The 26,571-nt window shown below is 36.2% G+C and overlaps 1 protein-coding gene across 1 annotated transcript; it reads right to left on the bottom strand.

Annotated features, from left to right (window-relative positions):
• Positions 1 to 7,560: 7,560 nt before the first annotated feature.
• LOC113316568 (uncharacterized mitochondrial protein AtMg00810-like) lies at positions 7,561 to 8,721 on the bottom strand. The gene has a single exon (XM_026564725.1). The coding sequence runs from the start codon at positions 8,719 to 8,721 to the stop codon at positions 7,561 to 7,563; it is 1,161 nt and encodes a 386-aa protein (XP_026420510.1).
• Between the last annotated feature and the right edge of the window lie 17,850 nt (positions 8,722 to 26,571).

Here is a 26,571-nt window from a genome sequence, read left to right as displayed (position 1 = left end):
CCAAAATTTTTCTTTTTCCCATCCAAACCAAATGTCTCCCGACAAAACCAAATTTTTCCCAAAAAGTCCAATCCCATTAAAAAACCAAATTTTCTTGTAGATAATGTGTTAGTTAAATTTCCTTTTGTATATATTTTGTGCTCATCCATTGTGACTCCTAATATGATGGATTTTTGCCTTGAATAACGGAGTTTTAATCGAGCTTTTGCCGTACAATCGGGTATTCTCTCTCCTTTTACTCTACTCAGCATGTTCCTCTTCATATATTGTTTTATAATTCTTTCCATACTTTGAAACATTGAGGACAATGTTTAGTTTAGGTTTGGGGGTATAGAGTAGATACCATGATAATATGCCATAATTGAAAACAAAACTCCGTCTTTTTGAAGAAAAAAAAAATTGAAAAATTCCAAAAAATTAAAAAATCAAAATTCAAAAAAATTAAAAAATGAAAAATCATAAAAAATGGAGCTCATTTACCTTGAAATGTTGACTCTTGTGCAAATATGTATTTTTATTAGGAGTCTTAGTCTAGATATTTAGGCACCCTGATTCTAGCACAATTCACATAGTGATAAGAAATTTGCACGCGCACGATCTACCAATACATGTTTGGCCTCGACCTTCAAGGTGTTTGATAGGAAGTTACGATTGCCAATCACTTTAGAATACTGAACGAAACTTGACTAGCTTGTTCTTTGGTTGGTTGGGATAGAAGGTGGAGGTTACATTAAGAAAGACAACCATCGAATTTAACTGGGTGCATCAAAAAGGGCTACCTCTTGCAAAGTGTCATGTAATCTTTTGTTTCCTTTTGTTATGTATCAAAAGTGTTTCCTTTCGAAAAAAAAAAAAAAAAAAAAAAAAAAAAAAAAAAAAAAAAAAAAAAAAAAAATCGATGTATATTTTCAGAAAAAAAAAAAATATCAGAAAAATACCAAAAAAATCAAGTATTTATCAATTCCATCATCTCTTGTTCCAAAAATAAAAAGAGAATAGTCAATGTAAATAAGAGTCATGTAAATTGTCATTTTGTTGTTCCATTGTAATAAGCAAGGAGGGTGTATGCCATTGATGTACAACGCGAGTAATTGTGAAATACCTCCAACTCATTCACAATTCTCGTAAAGTCCGGACAGCTAGCTAGATTTCGACCTCAGTTCTTAGCCTGAGAAACTATCTCTTGGTGATTAGTAGTCATAACTTCAGATCTTTCTTTACACATGTGTAGATACACTTTACACTCTTATCACATGTCTTTTTTTGTTATCAGTGCTAGGATTGTGCCTTCGATAGCTAGATTGACATCTCCATTTTGCTGTGAGCTTAAACTGTTTTGCACATGTCACATTTGATGGAATCTGAGCTTATATTTTGACCTAGAACTTTGTAGGTACGTTCTAAGCAAACCTTCACGAGACTTCAACTCGTCCACTAGGGACACTTAGTGGTTTAAAAGGCTTAGTGCATACGCTAAATGCATTCGAGAGACCAGCGACAGTGGTATAGTTAGGATTTCCTTAGTTTTGTTTTACTTGAGGACAAGTAAAATTCAGGTTTGGGGGTATTTGATGAGTGCCAAATATTGTATATATTTATCCCTTTTTGTTGGCATTTAACTCATCTTTTATGCATTAATTATACATTTTATCCCATATTCTGTATTTTCATTGTTTTCAAGAATAAATATTTTTATTAATTAATTTTGCATTTTTAGGTAATAAATAAAGTCTGGATGACTTGCGGGGCAAAAAGAGCAGAAAAGTAGTGAAAAGCCGGGAGAAATCACGCAAGGAAGCCGCGAAGAATGGTGCGCACAACCTCATTTTATACACACAAAAACGCCTCCGTTCTCAGCCATCAGTTCAGTTCTCAGAAGCATCCGATGGTCGCTCCTTCATAGAGCATCAAAATCTGAAGTCTCTGCCAAGCACCACAGCGCTGAAATTCCAAGCCTTCAGATTAGATGGTAGTTGAATCCAACGGTTGCTCCCTTGCTGTTAATCAAAGTTTGATATCTCCGCCTTACACTACAGCACCTAACCTAATCTAGCACCGTTCGTTTCGTTGTATCCTTTCATCCGACGGTCGCTCCTCGCTTGCCTCCGCATCACCGTCCGATCTACCTACCAGCTCCACATCTCACGGCTTAGTCACAAAACATCAAAATTTGATGAAGCCGCCACACACTGGAGCACCGAACCCTATACACCCAAGCAAACACTCCCTTTCTCCCAAAACAGTCGACCACCCTCCCCTTCTCCCAAAATCAGTTGCAGAACCACCATACCGCCTGCAACTTCACTGCCACCACCATCTCTTCCATCACCACCTCGAGCTTCACCATCTCCATTCTCTCGACCAAATCAGAGCTTCACCATCATCCAGCTCCCTAGTATGTCCCTTTCTTGTTCTTAGCATCAACCCTAGGTGCTACAAATAAGAAAGAGAAACGCTAGGGCATCAGTAGACGCAATTGGGAGCTGTAGAGCTGAGGAGGAGCAGAGGGAACATCAACAGGGCATGGGTCGAGCGTTGGAGAGACCAATTCAGAAAATCAGTGAGTTAATTTGTAATTTAAAAAAATTAGGGTTTTCAAATTTGGGGATTTTCCAATTAGGGTTTGTAGAAATTTAGGGTGTTGTAAAAAACTATAAATGGATGATATGGGTGTGGTAGAAAAGCTCTCTGGGCTAGCCAGTGAACAATTTATTGAATCAATTCTCATTTTTTTCAATTTCTGTCTTAGCAACAGTTGATAGTGTGTATGTGTGTATCCTGTTTATCTGTTGCATTTGAATTCAGTTTGTTGTATGAATGCTTTGGTTATACTCATGTCTAGCATGAGCTAATTCACTGCAACTAGGGATCTGATGAAGCCTAGTGCACTGTTGGATGATGCATGGTTAGGGTAGTGTTCTTATTGCCTGTTTGCTTGAGCAATGAGAAGTACTCAGTGCTCTGGCATGCCTGTGATTGATTGTTCTGTCAAAAGACAATCAATTCTAGGGGCATATCAGGGAGCAAGCTGATTTTCATCTCATTATAGATGTATGCTTAGGAACTCCAACTAAACCTAGATTGCATTGCTTGATTAGGGCACAAGGTGGATTCAATTGCCTTAGTTACTTCACACAATTCTGCATTTTTCTCTTTGTCAGTCACTTTTGCTCAATACCCTTGCCTTAGGCTGCTGCCTTTGTTTCATTTCTACTCTAGAAATTTGTCACTGTCACCATAGTCACTGCCCTTAGCTCACCATACACTTTAGCTAGGAAGACTTCTTGTATGCTCCTCTCCCTGTGGACAAACCCCCACTCATCACTATATTATAAATCTTGACCTTGTATACTTGCAAGTGTTTTGTGTGCTTCCCATTTTCACACCACTTGCGGAATGTAAGTTATCTGTTCTTTGGTATTTTTCTGGATATTGTGTTGTTGTTCTAACCAAAACTTGTGTCTGGTTGAAATAGGTAAAACCTATTTATACAAGCCATATTGAACGCACCCTGATCTCGTAGAAAGTGGGAATAATCGAGTGATGGAGAAGTGGGGTCATATGTAAATGCCAGAAACCACGTTCCCACTAGGAAGGAAACGAGTTAGTTTACACCCACTACTTCTTGACACCACTAACTTCCCTGCTTTCTAACACTTTCTTATAATGGGCGTGTTGCATGCCGCACGCTGTAAACCGCCAGACCAATACCCTGATGAGCATCCCCCAGTTTGTGACATGTTTGATGTCTCGAGTGTTTTCGTGAAAAAAGTGTAGCAGATTGCTATGTGTAGAAAGTCAAAATCAGGAGACTTGCCACAGGATAATAGCATGTGATGCTATTAGGCTTGTCTTGGCTGGTCGCCTAAAACTTGCCACAGGCCTGTCAATTATGTGGCGAATTTGGACAACTGAGATTGTAACTCATGAGAAAGCGTAGCCACTGATTATGGCCACACTGTGTTGACGCCTGATAATAACATAATGGCGCCATTGGCATGTAGTGGCATATTTAGCGCATGTCAGTGCTACAATGGCATGGTTGGCATAGTTAGCGCATGCCGGTGGGACGGTGGTGCAAGTAGCGCCTGGCTTAGCTATGGCCGCTAGATTTTGGCACATTGGTGTTAGACCCAAATATGGCTTGGAAACATTAGTTCCAGTTGCCACATCAATCCCAATGCTCTGGGTAGCATTACTTGGCTTGGTTGGCGTTACAACTTTACCTAAATTAGGGTTTGGCATGCCGAAACCCTAATTAGTGCGTGTGGCATCTGACTACGACACGGGTGATGTTTTTGTGCAAACGGTGACATATCCATGCAAATGGAACTCTAGCATGGCCATAATGTGGAAACAGCCACAGGAGAAAGGGTTGCTATGAGTGGTTATGGTATGGTGCCATTCTTAGGGTTTCCTGGATTCCGCATGGCTCGTGGCATGTTGTGGGGACCGAAGTGGCGTAATTTGGGCCACGAATGGAAATTAGGGTTTCGATTAACGCCACTAAAGCAAGGTCGTGTTTCTGATTAGGATACCCTAATTGAAGTATGTTACGGCATTGGCCATGAACAGAAGGTGGGTTAGCACATAGGCGCGCTACCTATGGCACGCTCGGCATGTTGTTGCGGCAAAGTGGCACGTTTGGCATGTTTGGTACGCACGTTCAGTGCATTGTCGCAGCATGGCATGTTTGGCATGCCATTAGCATGCAGAGCGAGATGGCACGTTTGGCATTCCATTGGCATGTTGGTGCGGTTTTGGAAATCCAATTTGGCATGTTTCCTCTGTTAATATTGTGGCAGGTTTAGAGCGACCTAATTGGTCGATAAAAAGAGGGTCCGGCCAAGCATGGGCGTGGCCACACTTCTAGTGCGCGTAGCAGATTTAAAGCGACCTGATTGGTCTATGGGAAATAGGGGCCGACAAGCATGGGCCCAGCCACAACTCATGTGCGTGTGGTGGGTTTAAGGCGACCTGATTGGTCGATGGGAAACAGGGGCCGGTCAGGAAACATGGGGTGTGGCCACTTGCAAGTGGCGTCGGCTGGCCTATGGCATGGACACACCTCCCTTTGTTGTTGTTCCTATCTCGCGGCTCCTTTTATTCCGTGTTTCCTGATTTTGGGTAAGATTTTGCACCTACTAATCCATGACAATTAATTTCTTAGTTCGCCTAAGCTTAATTTCGATTGGCGGGGTATAATATACTGCGCAGGGCGCAAAATCCTAATTTTTGCAAATTAGTCAGAGTAATATCCGAATCTTGTGAACTATCACAAAATTGATTGAATTTTATGTGTTGACACAGAGTTCTTTAAGTTTATTGCCAGAGAGAAGTATGCTTTCCGATTGAGTACTTTTATGCAAGGACCTTAACCTTGATGATACTTGGAAATTTGTGTTACTCTGCTGCGAGTGAACAAAAATTGTCATGCCATATCAATATTAAGGGTTCAGCCGGGGAACATAGCATAGGAAAAATACTTGGCAGGCTCGGCATTAGTGAGTAATTCATCTAGGAGATTGAGTTTCAATATAATATGAAGAGAGACATATGCACTCATTAGATTTTGATATATTCTCCAAATTCCCTGCGGAATATAGACATATCAGTGTCTACTACATCTGATGCCGGGTCAGGTAGATAGACTTTCACAAATTTAGCCCTGAACTAAAAACCACCATCAACAGCAGGAACAACGGATTCTTGAATATCTTTATACTGAATCAGGAGTTGGTGGACCAAGACTCGATAGGTTCATGTTCAATATCTGTTTTGAAGATGCATTCCAAAATACTATTCAAATTGCTTTGACAAGAACCGTATCGGATCATAACCCAATTTTAGTGTTTACTAATACTAAAGTTGGTAGTAGATGATACTTTAAACTGGAAAGAACTTGGACTGTGCATAATAATTTTGTGGAGAACGTTGCTATTTTATGGAATTCCATGTAATTGTCAGGGAACGTCAGTACAATTTTGTTCCTATAAATCCAAAATTTGAATGATTTTATTAGAAGCTGGAGTCAGCAAGAGTTTGGCTCAATCAGTAGGGACAAGTTGAGATTAGCTAATAGAATTAATGAGATGAATTAGTTAGAAGAGACTCTAGCTTTACAACAATTTCTTCAAGAAGAAAGATTTAATTGCAAGCTCAAGCTTAAAAATATGGATGTTATGAAACCAAGGAAGTGGCAGTTGAGGGCTAAGCAGAATGGATACAGGTGGGGTCATGACAACACTGGATATTTTCATGCTAGTGCAAGAAAGAAGAGAAATACATATGTGAAATTGCAGATAAATAGATTTGATTGTTTTAATCGAGCTTTCATAAAAGAGTAACTATGAAATTACTATGTTCAGCTTATTTCTCAAAATTCTAATGTTTTCTCTACTATGGATTCTTTTGATTTTCCTAAAATGAAGAAGGAGGATGTTTGTACTCTTGAAAAGGATTTTACTGAAAACAAAGTTTGGAGTGTTATCAAAAGGATGGCAGGTAATTAATCACCAGGTCCAAATGGTTCACTATTGAGTACTTAAGGAGTTCTTTGGTTTATCATAAAGGTTGATTTCATGAGAGTCTTGAAATATTTTTCACAGATATGGAGCCAATGATTGGAGGATGAATTGTTCTTTTATTACTTTGATTCTAAAGAAAGAGGACTCATGCACAACAAAGGACTTGCAGATTGATATAGTATACGAAATTCTTTCTATTGTTCTTGCTGAGAAACTTAAAATATTTAGGCCAACTATTATCTCTGATCATCAAGGATCTTTTATACATGGAAAACAGATTATGAATGGGGTTTTGATTGCTGATAAGTGTGTGGATAATAGAATAAAGGAGAAAAAACTAGTATTCTATGTAAGATGGATATGAAAAAGGTTTTTGACATTCTAAATTGGTAAGAAATTTTTCCGATCTTACGCAATCATGGATTTGGGGTAAAGTGGATATCTTGGATTCACTGGTGTGTAACTTCTTCTCACTTTTCAGTCTTAGTAAATAGAGGTTGAACTGAAAGATTTAGACCTTTCAAAGTCTTGAGACAAGGGGATGAATTATATTGTTATTTATTTTTATTGGTGGTATAAATGTTCTCCAAACTGATGCCGTTAGAAAATGCCGACTCACTAGTTTTAAAGTTTCAGAAAATGGTACAATGATATCCCATTTGTAGATTGCATGATACCTTTATTTTCATTGATGCAAAAATGGAAGAGGTTATGAAGTTTCTATTTATACTAACTATGTTTTAGGTGATATACATGAGCATAGAGAAAGACAACAACTCTGAATGAGATAAACTCTCTCTGTGTATTGCAATGGGTAAAAGCTCCCAACTTATAAAGGATTACAACAGATAAAAAATGAAGAAAATATACAAAGATATATGACCATAACTGATCGTACAACACCTAGATAACAAGGATATATACTCTATAACTGCGTATATACATGCCAGGCTATCAAGATATTATGAAATCTTAACACCCCCCCTCAAACTCAAGGTGGTATAGAACACATCTTGAGTCTGGAAACCAAGAATTATAGACGAGGTGCAGGATGTGACTTGGTGAAAAGATCAGCAATTTGTAACTCAGACTTCACATGAGGAAGAGTAATTGTACCATGCTTGAAATGATGCCTTGTGAAGTGACAGTCAATCTCTATATACTTAGTTCTTTCATGAAAAACATCAATGTGAGTAATCTGTATAACAACCTTGTTATCAAAAAACAGTGGTGTAGGTTTACGAAGATAAATTCCCATGTCAGTAAGAAGCCACCGTAACCATATAATTTCAGACGTGGTATGAGCAAGAGCTCGATATTCTGCTTCAGCACTAGAACGAAAAACTATAGATTGTTTCTTACTCCTCCAAGATATGAGAGAATCTCCCAAAAACACACAATATCCTGTAAATGAGCGTCGATCAGTGACATCTCCTGCCCAGTCAGAATCTGAATAACCTCTTAGGGTGAGATCAGACTTAGAAGAAAACTGAAGACCTTTATATAAATTCCCTTTTAAGTAGCGTAGAATTCGTAAAAAAATAGCATAATGAGTAGAGCGATGAGCATACATAAATTGACTTACTCTATGTACTGCATGACTAATATCAGGTCTAGTAATAGTCAAGTAGTTGAGACTTCCTAGCAGTTGCCGATACAATGTTGGATTGGATAATAGAGTTCCATCTGTTGGACTATGTCTCACATTGACTTCAAGAGGAGTATCTACAACCTTAGTGTCTGTGATGCCTGCACGTTGAATGATTTCACATGCATACTTAACCTGAGATACAAAGTATCCATTGTTGAATTTGCTCACTTCAATCCCCAGAAAGTAACTTAAGAAACCAAGATCTTTCATCTGAAAACAAAAACTGAGATATGTTTGGAGATTATTAATTCCTTCAAGATCACTGCCAGTGATAACCATGTCATCCACATATAGAAGAAGGATTACTATCCCTTTAGACGATGATCGAGTAAACATTGAAGAGTCATAAAAGCTTTGTGTAAAACCATATTCCAGAATTGCACTGCTAAACTTCTCAAACCATGCACGGGGTGCTTGTTTAAGTCCATAAATATCTTTACGAAGTTTACACACCTGATTTGGAGCATGAGGTAAACCAGGAGGAGGTTGCATATATACCTCTTCTTCTAGTTCTCCATGAACAAAAGTATTTTTTACATCCATTTGATGAAGATTTCACTGTTGAACAGCAGCAACAACAATGAGTGTACTAACAGTGACCATGCGAGCAACAGGAGCAAAAGTCTCCTCATAGTCAATCCCATATTCTTGAGTATAGCCTTGAGAAACTACACGAGATTTACACCTTTATATACTGCCATCTGACTTGGTTTTATCTTTGAAAACCCATCTATTGCCTACAACTGACTTTCCAGGTGGGAGATCTACCATGTCCCATGTACCAGCTTCTCTGTGTGATGTCAATTCTTCTTTCATTGAATCTTGCCAATCAGGTATAGCTACGGCTTCTCTGTAAGTTCTTGGTTCATAAAATGACATAATAGATGATAAGGAACAATGATAATCTGAGTACTTAGCTGGTGGTCTTCGGTTTTGAGGTGTCCAAACATCATCTTCAAGATCTCTTGCCAGGTATGCATTGTTGGGCCAAGTCATAGAGTGGTCTTGATCTTCAGTATTTGGTGGATCAGCAACTAGAGGAGATGGGCTCTCAGGAGTATATATAAAGTAAGTGCTAGGATTGGATTCACTAGAAAATGGATCAGAATAAGTGAAAGACTCAAAAGATGAACATTTGCTGCTTGGAAGTGACCAGAAAGGAACTTTCTCCCATAATGTAACATGACGAGAAACACGAAGCTTTCTATTAACTGGATCATAACAACGATACCCTTTTTGTTCAATACCATAGCCAAGAAAGACACAAAAGACATTCTTTTGACCAAGTTTATGACGTTCACGTTCTGGAAGGAGCACAAAACAAGTTGAACTAAAGACTCGAAGCTCAGAATAGTTTGGTTTTTCATCATAAAGATGCTCATAAGGAGATATACCTCCAATAACGGTTGTTGGGACTCTATTGATAGTGGAAACTGCGGTAAGAACTGATTCTCCCCAAAAATGGTACCGAACCAGAGATCAACTGAGTTCTAGCTGTCTCTATAATATGACGGTGTTTACGTTCTGCAACTCCATTTTGTTCTGGAGTTTCAGTGCAAGACAATTGAAGAATGGTAACTTGAGTTTTAAGAAACTCTTTGAATGGGTTAGAAATGTATTCCCCACCCTGATCAACACGAAAGACTTTGATTACTTTACCAAACTGAGTTTTTATCATGGTTGAGAAATTAATATATAACTTTAGAAAATCAGCTCTAGAGCTGAATAAATATACCCATGTATAACGCGAATAATCATCAATAAAACTGACATAATATAAAGCATCTCCCTTTACATAATTGGAGATTTACCCCAGACACCAGAGTGTATAAGAGAAAATGGTTCAGTTGAGGTAGAAGTGCTAAGATTAAAGGAAAAAGCTGGTTGTTTATCCAGTTTACAAGAGATGCAATTTGGTCCTTTATCTAACTGAGTATCTCCTAGGAAACCCTTATTGATCATATATGAAAGACGAGAAAAAGAAACATGACCTAACCTAGAATACCAAGACATGAACTGAGATGTAGTGGTGTGAGATGGAGTAGTAGTTGCAGCAACAACATGATTCTGCACTTTTGAGTGAATGATTAGAGACTGGAGTAAATATAATCGTCCAACTCTACGGCCTATCCCAACTAGCTTCCCTGTTTTGAGATCCTGGATAGCACAATCAATAGGAGAGAAAATTATGTTAAAACCTTGATCACACAATTGTCCAATGGAAATAAGATTCATTGTGATTTTAGGAACAAGCAAAACATCTGGTACACATATGTTATTCGAGACTTTTATCACACCAATATGGCTTGCTGTAACAACAGTCCCATCAGCAGTATGTATATTAGGAGCTACAATGGGATGAAAATTATCAAAGACTTTTGAGTCATAAGTCATGTGATTTGATGCTCCAGAGTCTAGATACCAACCAGTTGAGAAAATACCTGATGGAGCTGAGAAAAAAAATGCAGCAGCAGAGTTGTTACCAATTGAGAGTACCTGCTTGATCATTTCTTGTATGTCAGCAAGAGTTGGCACTGAAGTTGATGAGTCACAGCTTGTAGATGTTGGTTGTGCAGTTTGAGTTGATACAGACGAGGCTGGTGTAACATATGAGACTGGTGCAGCAGTGTATCTGGTTTGCCCACCAAATCTTGTTTGTCCACCATATGAATTATGCCTTCTCATGTTCCTGGATGATGGAGATGTACAATTCCTTGTGGAGTGTCCCATTTCCTTGCAGTAGTTGCATTGAGTTGTAGGTGTATCTGGTGGCACTGGTACTGGCGGAAGAGTACAATTTCTTGCCATGTGACCAAATTTCTTACAGTTATTACATTGAACCTGAGACAAGTCACACTGTGTTGAATTATTTGTTGGATTACTTCTCTGGAAGTTGAAAGTTGGTCGCGAAGAAGGCATACCAAACACTCCTGAAGGTTCTGTCCTGATACGTTTCCGTGTTTCCTCAGTAATAAGCTCTGGCAAAGTAGACTCAACAGATGGAAGAGGTGAGCGATGAAGAATGACGCCTCTAACTGACTCAGAATCATCTTGCATTGCAATTAAAAGTTACACCACTCTTGTTTCTTCTCTATACTTTTCCCACAATTCTAGGTTAGTTATCCATTTTGGCTCCATAAGAGCCAATTGATTCCAGATTACAAACATTTCAGAATGAAAATCAGAGATAGACTTATCATTTGCTTATTTTATGGAACGTATATCTTGTTCAAGTTTATATCTTTGAGCAAAGTTTATTTGTGTGTACCTTTTTGAAAGAAAATCCCATGCATTTTTTGCAACATCAAAACTGGTAAGCTGCATACTGATTGAGGTGATAACAGTGTTGCTGATCCAAGTTAAAATCTTGTGATTGTTGATTTCCCATGTTTCATTGCGATCAGTTGTTGAATCTTTGTCTTTGCTGGTGGAGCTGCTTGTTTTAGGACACTTCTCTGTTCCATCAATATATTTCCACATACCTTTTCCTTTGAGAAAACTCCTCATAAGAAAAGACCAATGAGTATAGTTTGTTCCATCAAATTTCGTAGTGATAGGTTGAGAATCTTCTCGAGACATGTTAACAGATTTGAATAAGTAACTTGATTTTATGACTTTAGGGTTTTGGGTAAAGATTGAGATCCACAAGGAATTGAAAAGGTATCTTTCTCTGAATAACTAAGACTAAAGTCGTTTCAAAAAGGTTATGCAGCGGAGGAATGGATCTCAGATCGTTGTTGGCTCTGATACCATTATAAACATGAGCATAGAGAAAGACAACAACTCTGAATGAGATAAACTCTCTCTGTGTATTGCAATGGGTAAAAGCTCCCAACTTATAAAGGATTACAACAGATAAAAAATGAAGAAAATATACAAAGATATATGTCCATAACTGATCGTACAACACCTAGATAACAAGGATATATACTCTATAACTGCGTATATACATGCCAGGCTGTCAAGATATTATGATATCTTAACATTAGGCTACTACCATAATGAAGTTAAACTTGGAGAAAAGTTTTTGGTCGTAGAAGTGAGTCATTGGCAAAAAATTATTTAGATGCCTGTAGGTGCTCATTGGAGGAGCGTTTCAGTTTGGGATGTGGTGATCGAGAGAATGGTGAGGAAGTTGGCTACTTGAAATAAAAATATTTGTGGAAAGCAGGAAAGCTTGTATTGATTAAAAGTTGTTTAGATAGCTTGACTGTTTATTTTCTGTCTTATTTCACTTACCAGTCAATGTGAAAAAAAAAGGATGATTAAGTTCATGAGAAATTTTTTGTGAGGAGTTGTGTAGGGAAAGGAATGGATAGTTTGGACCAAGTTTAGCCTTACAAAACAGTATGTTGGTTCGGGAGTGAGGAATCTCAGAAAAGTGAAACAAGAAATGGTGGAAAAATGGGTATGGAGGTACACAAGAAACAGGAATGGATTGTGGAGGAAGATTGTACAGCAAAAGTCTAAAGTTAATACCGATATTTTATTACTTTGTACTGACAACACCTCACAATGCAGAAGTCTTTGGAACAATGTAGTGAAAGTAATACCAGTTATTCAAGATTTGATTCTTCTACAGCTGAGAAATGACACGTCCATTAGATTTTGAACAGAGGATGCTTAAAGGATGCTTTCCCGGCAATTTTTACAGCTTGCAGAAACAAAAAATTTGATGTAGTTGAATCAATAATCGATGGTAGTTGTTATTTGTGTAACTTACCATTGACTGTACCACTGGGAAATGACAGGTCCATTAGATTCTAGATAGATATATGGGTGGACAGAGAATGCTTAAAGGATCTTTTTCCGGTAATTATTACAGCTTGCAGAAACAAACAAGTTACTATAGCTGAATCAATATTCAATGAGAGCTGGTATTTTTGTAACTTATTATTGACTGTACCACTGAGAAATGACAGCTCCATTAGATTCTGGACAGATAAATGGGTGGACAGAGGATGCTTAAAGCATATTATTCTGGTAATTTTTACAGCTTGTAGAAACAAACAAGTGACTGTAGTTGAATCATATTCAATGGCAGCTGGTATTTTTGTAACTTATCCTTGGATGTACCACTGAGAAATGACAGGTCCATTAGATTCTGGACAGATAAATGGGTGGACATAGGATGCTTAAAGGATCTTTTTCCGGTAATTTTTAGAGCTTGCAGAAAAAAACAAGTTATTGTAGCTGAATCAGTAGTTGATGACAGCTGATATTGTGATTTCAAGCACCAGCTTAGCGCTAATGAAAGAGTTGGGTTTACTTAGAAAAGACATGTGATGCGCTAATGAAAGAGTGGGTTTACTTAGAAGAGACATGTGATGTGCTAATGGACAGGATGATGTTCAGATTTTGAATGATTTCAGTATAAGAAATGTTACGAAGTACTTGTAGTAAATCTTCCTTAATGTTCTTTTCAAAGGTTTATATGGAAAAATAATGTCCCTTTTTTATGGAAAAAGAATGTTCCTGCAAAAGTAAGCTTCTAGATATGGACAACTTTTCATAACTCTCTATGAAAAAGCAGGGTTACAACAACCGCACCCAATATTTCGATTAGCAATCTGTATGGACTAACTCCAATATACTTTCAAGAGAATTAACTAGACTCAATCTTAATATATATATATAATATATCAAAGAGTTATATCTCTCTTTCTTGATTCAATTCTTACTCAAGCAAATAGAAATCTGCGAGTCTAATTGAATACTAGAGAAATCACTTGAATGGTACCAAAGACCAATGTTCAAGGATCAATCAATTTCAATCAACAACCAAAGGTCGGATTTCCCAGTTGATTGATTCAAACGCACAACCTGTGATATTTCAATTATAAAGATAAACAAAATAATGCGAAAAAGAAATAACACGGACACCAGAAATTTTGTTAACGAGGAAACCGCAAATGCAGAAAAACCCCGGGACCTAGTCCAGATTGAACACACATTGTATTAAGCCGCTACACACACTAGCCTACTACAAACTAACTTCGGAATGGACTTTAGTTGAACGTCAATCAATATCAAACTGATCCAAGGTACAGTTGCACTCCTTACGTCTCTTATACCAACAGGATACTACGCAATTGATTCCCTTAGATGATCTCACCCACAACTAAGAGTTTCTACGACTCAAAGTCGAAGACTTTAGTAAACAAATCTGTATCACATAGAAAAGTCTACGGTAATAGATAAATCTGTCTCCCACAGAAATGCCTACGAGTTTTGTTCCGTATTTTGATAAATCAAGGTGAACATGAACCAATTGATAACCTGGACTTATTTTCCCAAAGAACAACCTAGTATTATCAATCACCTCACAATAATCTTAATCGACGCGGTGAAATAAGATATTGTGGAATCACAAATGATCAGACGAAGATGTTTGTGATTACTTTTATATCTTGCCAATCGGAGATATCAATCTCAAGCCAATCGTTACGATTGTAGTCAATACGATAGAAACAACAAGATCAGATCATAGAACTACAAGAAAGTAGTATCGGTCTGGCTTCACAATCCCAATGAAGTCTTCAAGTCGTTAACCTACAGGGTCGCCGTAAAAACCTAAGGTTAAAGGAGAATCGACTCTAGCTTATACAACTAGTATCACACAGAAGGTGTGGGTATTAGGTTTCCCAGTTGTTAGAGTTCTCCTTTATATAGTCTTTCAAATCAGGGTTTGGAATCACTGTTAGCTTAGTAACAAAGCATTCAATATTCACAGTTAGATGAAAACCTGATTAGATTCAAGATAATATCTTTTAACCGTTAGATCGAAACTTAGATTGTTATACACAAATGAAATGCACGTTTTAGGTTTGTGTAACCGTACCCAAACATGTACATCTGTGGGTTCAACAGTAGTTAACCAAAAGGTTAGCCATATGATCACTTCCATATTAACCATATTCTTCTTTACAATAAGTAATTCAAATGACTCAAATGAACTAGTTCAAGAGTTGTTCAATTGCTTAGATCTTATGGAAGTATACAAGACACAATCGAAGCAAAAATTATTTGACTCACTCGAATCGATTCATGAACTTTATAACCACGATTTTCAAACTTACATTACTTAGTTAGTATAAGTTCACGAATAATCGTTTTTAGAAAATAACCGACCTAAGTATGCGGACTAGGTACGCTGACTTAAGTACCCGAAATAAGTTTGTAAATAATTCACAAACTCCAGCAGATTTTCTCGGGAAGGGAACCTCCGAAAGTACGCAGACTGGGTTCGCGGACTCTGTTCCGGTTTTCCTGAGCAGCAAAGTACGCATACTTCGGTTCAAGGAATAAGGACTTATACATGTATGAGTTACCACACAATGTTTATATCCAACAATGGCTATATAATCTAAACTCTCATTTCAATCATTGAAACATTCTTAGAGGACGTTATATAGTTGTCGTTCACAACTATTTTTCGTCAAAGCCATTTTCAAGTAATTGAAACATAATATGACTTTCGTCACTAGTAAAGATGAACTTGGCCAAAGCGAAAGCTTACCAACACATATTTCGAGAAATAGATAAGCGAGATAAACTCGGTTCGAAATAGAAAATGTGTATAATCAAAGTCTATATAGCAAAACGACTATGTCTCAAGATAGGAGATAGAGTAGATATACTTTTGAGTGATAGATAATTTCAAGTCTCCGCATACCTTTTAGTCTATGAAGTTCCACCAGTTCCTTCGTCTTGTACGATGATCGCTATGGAGTTCTTGAGCTCAACTACACTTTTTATCCTAGTCCGAGACTTAGCTATAGTAAACTATAAATCAAGACTTATAATTTTGATCACTAACATTGACAAACATGTTTGAGATAGCAACGCATGCGAGTCCGACCGAGCAGTGCTCTAACAATCTCCCCCTTTGTCAATTTTAGTGACAAAACTATCAATACATAAAAATAAATAAATAAACTTTTGTAGCTCTTCTTCCACATGCCTAATTTTCGTCTGTAGTTGCAGGAAATCCTACACTACACCCTTGTATGATTTCATTATTAATCAACTCATTTTAGGTTTAAACTCTTTATTTTATGAACAATCTTTGAATATTCTTACAAGAAAAGATGAAGAAATCAAGAATGATCTCTGTTCTAGACTTTCTCTCTCCTATTTACTTGTTTCTTACTCAAAAAAGATCTTCCCTCTTTACAATTCGAACGACTATTTATAAGGAAATACATAGTGGATGACAGCTAATCTGTCCCTTATTTTCGGGTATGGTTTGCGACATTCTCGCAAACTTACAGATGTTAATTTCGCAACTCTCTAATTTTCGCAGGATTATCATATCTTTCTCGTGATCTTAGCTGACGTCATTTACTTTATCATTTCTGAAGTTGTTCTGCGACGCCGTTGTACTGTGTCATTGATAATTTCGCTGAAACATTGTCATTGCGAGATTCTGATCCTACATCTTGCCTCTTCTCATATCTTTTCTGCAAAGTAGAGAATGATGTGAGAAATGCCGCTGTGAGAAATGCCGCTGCTGTTCATCTTTTCATATTCTACATTTATCACACGTATTCTCTCTTCCATTTATTTCTTGACACGTCTTCTGTAACCGCTGCTTTTCAACCGCTCACGTCTTTCGTCTTAATGATGTTTATTTCTTCGAGTAAAAAATATCCTTTATATACTCTTCTTCCCTCCCTTTTTCCACTTTTCTTTTTACTTTCTCTTCTATTTTTATTCTCTCATCTCTGCAACTCTGTTATTCTTCTCTAAATTCTCTGTAATTTTTTCTTCCTTCAATCCTTTTTCTTTATATACATTCCCATACTCTATATTCAAACATGGCTCCAAGTGGTCATAGATATGAGAAGAATTTACAAGATGTCCAAAAAGATCTTGCTGATAAAGGTTTCATACTTTCCACCATACCTAGTGAGAATTCTAAATCGATTCTTTCTGTAAAGCTTTTCTCTGATCAATATTGTGATGATCAATCAATCATAATTTTTCTAGGTCAGATTCTCGTAGGTCTTCCTATTCCTCTTTATAACCCAGATCTTCCTTTATTTTATGAAATTCTCGCTCATTCGGGATTTTCGCGAGCCATCTTCCAACTGAGTGGGGACTACATCAGTCTGATGCTAGAGTTCGCTAATCGTGGTGCTGGTAGAGGGTTCCTTTACTCCAAAGAACTTAGGGATCCTAAATTCGCAAACCTACAGATAGTTTCTGAGAAGTATACAGTAGCGAATTTCTTTGAAAACTATGAACTTATCTACATGAAGAAAGAGAATACTCGCTGGGGTATTCGCTTAAAAAGGAAAGATAACATTGATGAAGCCAAAGTTCTTATGCAAGATATTGATTGGCATTCTGGTAAAAACACAACTCCTCGCCAATCCAAAGATGATAAAAATTGTGTGTTTTTCCTTTAATGCTAAAAGGACCCTACATTGCTGGGTCAAATATTCTTCCTGCGAATCTCGCTGCTTATCAACCTTGGGTTTTCTCTTGGCCCGAGAAGGAGAAAGAGGTATGTTTCTCCCATTTAACTCATTTTATATTTCTGTATTGATTTTTACTATTCTGTTCGCTAACTCTTGCGACATTCCGCAGATCCAAAAATTGAAAGATAGTTATAAAAGGACTGGGGAATCTAGTACTCTGTTAGATCTTCGCTCATACACAGATGAGGTAAGAAATTTTCTTTTATAATTTTAAATAGTACTGTTACTTCCATGCTTCCATTTCTTATCATCTGTGTGTGAAGATTATTGTTGAAGTAGAAGAATCTGCTGATGTTGCGAAGATCGGTGATAAAGGTAAAGGTGCTCTTCGCAGGGAAAAATCAACTGGTCCTCCTCCAAAGAAAAGGAAAGTTCGTTCTTCTTACCCTTCAAATATTCCTCCTCAAGAAGATTCTGAAAGTGATAAGGGTGATGAGGATAACAATGATATTGCTGCAAGTGAAGATTCTCCCCCTGAATCTTCTATGGCTAAATTATCTGGCCTCTTTTCTGATTCTCTACAAGGAATGGGAAATAGCCAATTCGTAGATACCTGTAAAGCTCTCGCTACCCTTTGCGATGTTGCTTTACTGGATGGCGATAGCTCTCTTCGTGGAGTTTCTATATCAGTGACTCCTGATTTTTTGCATTCTCTTGATAGTCTGGTATATTTTTATCCTTTTACTTCTTCATTGTTATAATTCAAAATTTCTTTATATATTAATATTTTCTTTTATATTTTTTCGCAGGCTGGAAAAGTTTCTTTTGTTGTTTCCTAAGATCTAGAGAGAAGACGTGAAAATCTTGAAAAGAAGAATCTTCAATTTCGCAAAAAGAATGAAGAATTGGAAGATGAAGTTAAAGGTCTTCGGGAGAAAAACAAACAATTAGAAATTGATTCTTCCTCGTACAAGAACAAAATTTCCAGTCTTCAGCAAGCTAATAATCAGCTTTACAATATGTTACTTTTCTCTTCTCTTTTTATTCATTCATCTTGTTGTTTTATCTTATTTAAATGATTCATTTTGCAGACATTTATGATCTTTCTGATGAAGCTACCCTTCTTCGTTCATTTTCTAACGCCTTGGATAATGATACCCTTCTTGAGCATCTTAACAATTCCTTAAATAGCTTCTCAAATGATAGAATTTCTTCTCTTTCTCTAAATGAGCTTAGATATAAATTTCTCCTCTTAGAAATTGATCATAGATCTAGTTTAGGCTTAGCCAACCGATTTAAGCGTCTCCTTCTTGATTCCAAAGAGAAAACCAATGAGTTAAGAACCAAAATTAGTGGTCTCATAGATGATAAGGATCGCATCTCTGATCAAGGTGCCAAGGCTCTGGCGAAGTTCCAAGAGGCTCTTCTTGAAGTTCAACTTGAACGAGATGAAGCTAACCGCAAGAATATCGAACTCTGCGAAAGGGAAAATCAAATTAGTACTCGTCTTCTTATAAGTAGTGAGGATGAATTTGTGTTGGGCTGCAAAAATCTTAGATGATGCTAGAAAAAACTTAGGTGTAAATGTTAGTCTTCAAGTTGAGCATACAACCTTGATTAGAGATATGATTTCTGACAGAGAATGTTACTAATTGCTCTTCTTTACTAATTGAATTATCATCAAGTTAATAATTGATTGTCTTTTGCTCGCAGATTCTGAAAATAAATATCGTGAAAAGATTGAGGAACTCGCAACTGAAAAGGAGGAACTCGCAAAGAATCTTTCTTCTCGCAACGAAAAGTATTCTAGATTAAAGAATCAAATCAAGATCACAGTTGCGAATTTTAAGAATGATGCTATGCATTTTCGCAATCAAACTATCCAAATGGTTTGTGATGATCATAATATCCCACATTCTGATTATCCTTGTCTTTTAGAAGAAATCCCAAAGAATACTCCCAATTTGATTATCTCTGATAGCGAAGTTGACGATGAAGAATCTGATAGTAATGGAAGTTCTGATGGTGATGAAGATTCGGACATAGACGAATAAGGGAATAAGTCTAATGAAGATAATGAAGAATTAACCAAGAAGTAGTCTTCATCTCTTTATTTGATTCTTTGTAATACTTGTACATTTATTTATTCTTTTTGTATATCTGTATTTCTTTCATTTTGACCTGCATTAATTAAAATAATTCTTCTTTGCAATACAGTTAATCATTAATTCTTGAATCTTTGAGTAAATCTATCATATGGGAACAAATAACATTTTCTAATTTCATACATTCCCATACTTGCCTCTGTTATTTGAATCCAAATGAGAGATTTCATAAAAAAATTCTTATTGTATAACTTCGCAATTTTGTGCGAAGTGAATTTTGTTTCTTTTCAAAATCTAATTCATGTGTGGTCTTATTTTGCCTTCCTAATTAAAGGTCTTATTATGCCACCTCTTGTCATTGCGACAAAATCGCAGGACGTCCTTGCACTTTCATGCAAAAACCCATTGATCTTGCCTTAACTTTTTCTTTTGTATTATGGCCTCTTCAGGAATGTTGCGACAATCTGACAGGCCTAAATATTTATGTTTTGTTGCTCTTCTTCTATTTCTTCTGCCGAATTTGATCGCCAAGTGTGTATGCTCACCCTGTCATAATCTGTATTGCTCTCTTGGACTAGTGTTTGTTGAATTGGCGGTTGAATTTGATTTTCTCTATTATTTCTCATTCTAGTAGATTCTCCCATTTCACTTCTTTCTCTTCCAACAATTCTTTTGCTTCTTCTAATAGTAGTCGGTTGTTCGGATGTATTTCTTCTTCTAGCCATTTCTTCAATGTTAACAATACTGCAAGAAATTATGAAAAATTCTTTTTAAATTTTCACAAATCTCAATATCAATCTTTAGCTTTTTCTAGAATAATCTTCAACTCCTCCCTGTTTCTAGCGCCATTATATAGTTGCAGAAATCCTACACTGCACCCCTCGTATGAATTCAATCAATTTTTTCTTCCAATGAGGGGCGAGGCATGCTGCTTTTTCCTTCTCTTTTTTTTCGCTTTTTTTTTCTTCCACTCCTTTCCTTCTTTTCCCCAAAGAATTACTCTTTTTATGATGTTTGGTTGCTCAGACCGAATTATGTGTATTTATACGAAAAAGGAGGTAAGTTGAAACTATGATAGAAACCCTAATCATATAGGAATTTGGAAGCCATTCCTTAATCGGTTAAAAAAGAGGAGGTAGGTTAAAACTGTGGTAGAAACCCTAATCGTATAAGAATTATGTAAGACAGTGGCTCACACAAACAATAGCCAAATCCAGATATAGAGAAAACATTTTCAATTCATTAAGCAGTCGATTCATGTACATAGTGATTCATTAGTGCGTATTTGAAAATTTTATCAGAATCAAATAAAGTTAGTTTATTTACAGTGGGTGAATAGTCATGCAGTCCAGATTTACGTAGGGTTGGTGGCTGTCATGTGTCATGTACCTGCATTGCAGATGAGTGCCCTTATTGTTTGGAGTGTCAATGTGTATTACTATTAGACATAGGTAGTAGTATTTAGCAAGTGATAGGGTGTCTTTGTCATTTGTAAGGAATGGTTTAGATGTACCCAGATGGGTTGTTTATGGTCGTTAGATTTGGTAGATAAGCCTAGCTATATAAGGCGGCTTCTGTATGTGAAAATGGTAATCAATGAATGAATGAATCTCTAACCCTTAGGTTTTGTTCTCCTGAACCAGATTTCTTCTTCATCTTTTCTTCTCTATTTCGTCTAATTCCTCCCCTTTTCGTCTCAAATCTTCCCTGTCTATCTCTGATTCACCTATCCTTACCGGATCTTGCTTGCAATATGTACTGAGAACATTACATTTGGCATCAGAGCCGTTCTTTCCTTCAAACAATGGGTACCAACAATTTTACACTCAAAGAGCTATCTGATTTCCATAGACAAAATTTAGTGAAATTCACTGATCTAGATGCTAAGTTAACACAGATGAGTCAACAATTAGATGAGAAAGCAACTACTATGAAGGCCCATCGAGAACAAACGAACAACAACTTGAAACTATTATCCAGTCAAATGGCTGAGCTACTTCAAGCTTCTCGGCACAACAATGGAGATCCAGGAATTTTGGGTTCACCTTTACCAACACATGAAGGAGATTCCTTAGATCCAATCGGAGCTACTTCACAACCTTCTAATTTTCATGTTTTTAATGATGCTGAAAATAGAGAAGCAAATTCAAGTCCTACTGTTACTGATGAAGAAGATGAATTCCTTGATATGGAATTGGTTCCTCCGTTGGTGTTTGATGAGAAACAAGACGATGATTCACTTGATGGTATGAGCTTACAAATTGAAGAAGTTTCAAAACCAGAGCTCATTGGTTTCTCAAAGTTAAATCAAGTCAAAATTGATAAGGTATATAATTCTTTATGATTTTTGTTCAACAATTTTGAGAATAAATTCGAAAATCTTAATTGCTTGAAGGATTTATTGTTTATTCTCTACAACCTACCAAACTGTGTGGATTATGTTTATCCTCATTTGGATGATACTCGTTGGCAATTTGACCGAGGTAAATGTGCCAATATTTCATCGATTTCTTGTGAGAATTTGGTAAAAATATGGATTCCTAGATTTGGGTATCCGGTAGTTTTTCGGTATATACAATTGATTGTTAGTTGGGAAAATTAGGCTCAGGCCCAACCCATGGATAACCCATAATATGAGGCCCTTAACTAAAAAAGGTTTAAATCTAGGCCCCGAGTTTTTAAAAGACCTTGATACCCTTATGCATATTGTCAAGCCCATAATTAAATAAAATTTAAATTTAGGCCCAAAATTATTAAATCTAGGCCAGAAATTATTAAAGTACAGTGTGAAGGTGTAAACATAAGTTACACATGCATATGTCATGTGTAACCAGAAGTTACACATCCTTATGATATGTGTAATACAAAGTTACACTTGTATATATATGCAAAAAATAGACATCAAAAAGAAAACACAAAAAAATACAATTATTACTTTAATATTCATTTACAATAATTTCTTAGCATGTGTAGCTAGAAGTTACACACGCATCTGTTTAGTGTAACTGAGAGTTACATATGTGTCCATCTAGTGTAACTGAGAGTTACACATGCATCTGACTTGTGTATTCAGCGTCAACTCCAGTTCCAGCGAGACCATTACCACGTTTAAGCAATTAGCTTTTATGAAGTTATCTGAAACCTGAAATATAACAACAAGCAATCAGTATTTATACGACTAAAATGAATAGTACATACAACAATGTATATTTCAGTTTCACAAGCATCTGAATAGTGCAGCCAGCAGTTATACATGCATCTGAATTGTGTAACTGAGAGTTACACATGCATATGACTAGTGTAACTAGGAGTTACACCTGCATATGGAATATGCCATTTATCATGAACTTGTAGGCCTAAGTTACCTAAAGCAAAGTATATGTAAGTAAAGGTTACACATCTAATTAGCATTTGTAACTAGAAGTTACACATCTATTTAGCTTGTGTAACTAAAAATTACACATCCATACCAAAACACATCAGCCATAAAAAAAAACCATACAAAGGAGCACATCTAACAATGGATAATCATGAGCTGGAGAAAGTATACACACATGTACAAGATGACTCAACGACGTAATTTCAGTGTTTACTTCTTTTTTTATCCATTCATATACAAATTGCAGCAAGGAAAAACCATAATCCAAGCACAACCCAGGACCAAAAACAGGTCATCAGCATAACATAGTAAATATCTCTGCACACTGAAATGATACTAGTTATGCTACTTTCATTATTCATGCAAGCATATTTTTTTTTACTGTTTTCCCTGTGCTTTTTTGGGCTCCGTTGGGACTTATCACAGGAAAAAAGTAACAAACACAAGACTATTAGGAGTGTAACTGCAATTACACATGTATCTGGCTTGTGTAAATAAGAGTTACACATGTATATAGCATGTGTAACTAGGAGTTACACTTCCGCATGACTTGTGTAATCGGAAGTTACACATGTATCTGGCTTGTGTAAATAATAGTTACACATGTATATAGCATGTGTAACTAGGATTTACACTTCCGCATGTCTAACTTGCTAAATTGATTACAAAAATAGTTCCTCACAATAATTTTGAGTGACATGGACATATATGTCATGTGCATTCCAGCCAAACCTTGGCGGCTAAAAAAAAAACACCACAGTAAATATCTCTTGACATTGAAATGATACTAGTTATGCCACTTTCATTATTCATGCTAAGCATTTTTTCTACTGTTTTCCCAATACATTTTTGGGCTCCATTGTGACTTATCACATGAAAAATTGACAACACAAGACTATTAGGAGTATAACTGCGAGTTACACATGTATCTGGCTTGTGTAAATAAGAGTTACACATGTATATAGCATGTGTAACTAGGAGTTACACTTCCGCATGACTTGTGTGATCGGAAGTTACATATGCATATTGCTTCTGTACTAAGAAGGTAAATAGATTTTGCACGGAAGATCTTACGAAAAATGTGAATACTATCCCAAAATAAATATAAATGCTACCATATTAAACATACTTACCAGTATTGTATGAAAGGTGTTCCGACTTCCTCGTGCTTCATATAAAAACTTCTCGACAAACATCTTAGAGGAGAACTCCTCATCCAAAAGTGATTGCCAGTTTACTTGGATAGAAAGCTAGACATACTTTACTACCATGGCGCAAGCATGAAGTTGAGCATAGAACTTACTGCAATTTGCTTATTTTCCATCACTTCCAGCTCGACCTGCTTCCTGATAGAGTGATGGTATGCCTCCAAACTCTGTCATCAAAGAAAGCATAATGTAGAGCAAAAAATTTTTTTACACGTGTAGAGAAAACTTTAGATGCCTGTTATATAAAATGATCAAATACTTACTGTAGGGATGAGATAAATATAAAGATATAGGTGGCCTACCATAATGAATGATTCTCGGTACGCTTGACTTGTCTATCCCCATTCCGAAAGGAAATAATCCTTTTGACTATCTTAGCATAGGACAAGGTTAAAACAAAATCAAGTAGCATTGCACGTTTTCCTCAAAAAGTGTTTATCGTATAGCCTCTCTGAGAAAAGATTGTATACTTTGTACTTCCCCTACAAAATTAAGATTGATCAACAGGCCATACAACAAGCATTTCACTAGCATATCAATACACGAAATATTGCCACCCACCATAACTACTTCAAAAATGAACAGAAAGAAAGATATGAAAAGTAAGAACACATATTATAGTATGTTTAGCTTGATTATCAGACTCAAATCAAACAACAAGTTGGCAGGAAAAAACAACAACCACCGACTAGTTAAAATGCATAAACAGGACAACAAAATATGATAATTGCGGAATGCTGAAATGTGTCCTAATTGTTCTCAGTTAAGTAAATAAATATCAAAAAGTAAAACAATGTCCAATCGTAAAAACTTGACAAAAACCACAATTTAGTAACCTAATCTGCTTTACCTGTACATTGACTACTGATATGTAACTTTTCATTCCATCCCATTGTTCTTCCATTTTTTTTTTATTATTTGACAACACCATTACCAGTAATTGACGCTCTACAAGAGATATTAGCTGATGACAAAATTGAGATAAAATTTCGATTACATATATAATCTAAGTCTTGAAATCGTATTGCGTCATTTTGCTTAAATTTGAAAAATTAAAGGAAATATAGATTGAACTAAAAATTATTAGTTAAAAACAGATAAAATTAGAGATGAGCAAAAATCAGTTCAAAAATCGAACTATATGAAATTTGTATCAAATATATGGGTAAAAGAGATAATGATTCACTGATTTCAACTCTGAAAACCAATTTTTGATCGAGATAACAGATTAAAAGATATATCGATTGTTGTTCAAGAACCCTAGAAATTTTTCTTGAATTGTTTTTCAAAATTTTCCTCTCTAAAGTTAGATTAATGTGACATTATAACAGACCTAACTCTGATTATGATTTTAATAATAGATTTAACATGAAATCCAGCTTTTAAAAGTTATCAAAATCATAAAATTATTTTTCAGAAATAAAAATTTGAAAATCGAAGAATCTACCTATTGAATTGAAATGTTAAAGATAAAGGAAACTTACTTGTTTTGTAGGTGAATCTTCTGATTCATTTGTTGGTGATGATTCTCACCGAACTTTTTCATTAACTTTCACTAAATCTTCAAGAACAAGTGACGTTGATGTTAAATCTAGCTTTTGATGATGAGTTCAACCGATCTGTAATTCTTAAATGTAGGTTTTGAAATGGTTTTTTCGCTGAAATTTTCGATCAGAAATCACATCTTCTCTGTGTGCTTCATCTAAAGAGAGAGAATGAAAAAAGAAAATGAAACCGATAATAAAACCTCTAGCTAATTCCATTAGAAATATATAGTTAGGGGTATTCTTGGTATTATCAAATTACCATGGCTGAAAACTTTATTAACAGGCCCTGAATTCTAAAGTTTTGGGCCTAAAAATATCAAAATGTGAAAGAATGGAGTTGATAGTGAACGATCCATTTTGTGGGCCTTCTATATATTGAACCCATACAGTAGGGGGTTATAGTATTTTTCACTTGTTAGTTTTTGTATTAATGAAGCTGCAAATCCTGATGAGAGGAAGCTGTTTGTTCAAATGTCTGAGAGAGGCAAAATTGTGTTGGCTAGAATAGTTTCTCTTGATATGGCTTGTCAGTTGATAGTTCAAATGCCTGAGATGTGGAAAGAATCAATTCTTATTTTGCAGCTGAAGTGTGGTTTGTCTCATGAGATTACAGTCCTACACTTTGACTCATTGGATTGTCTTCAGATTCCATTGGAAAGTATTCAGCATGTATTCAAGTTTCTCTCATTCGATACGCTGCCTAACATTCTTCATGGGTCCTTTGAATTT

This window comes from Papaver somniferum, chromosome 10 (genome assembly GCF_003573695.1).
Source record: "Papaver somniferum cultivar HN1 chromosome 10, ASM357369v1, whole genome shotgun sequence".
NCBI classification, from domain to species: Eukaryota; Viridiplantae; Streptophyta; class Magnoliopsida; order Ranunculales; family Papaveraceae; genus Papaver; species Papaver somniferum.
The sequence above is the reverse complement of the archived record's forward strand: the minus strand, read 5'-3'. Positions and strand labels throughout refer to the sequence as shown.

Bases quoted from the DNA above. Each gene is read 5' to 3' on its own strand.
- LOC113316568 (XM_026564725.1), bottom strand. From the start codon at position 8,721: ATGGATGTAAAAAATACTTTTGTTCATGGAGAACTAGAAGAAGAGGTA.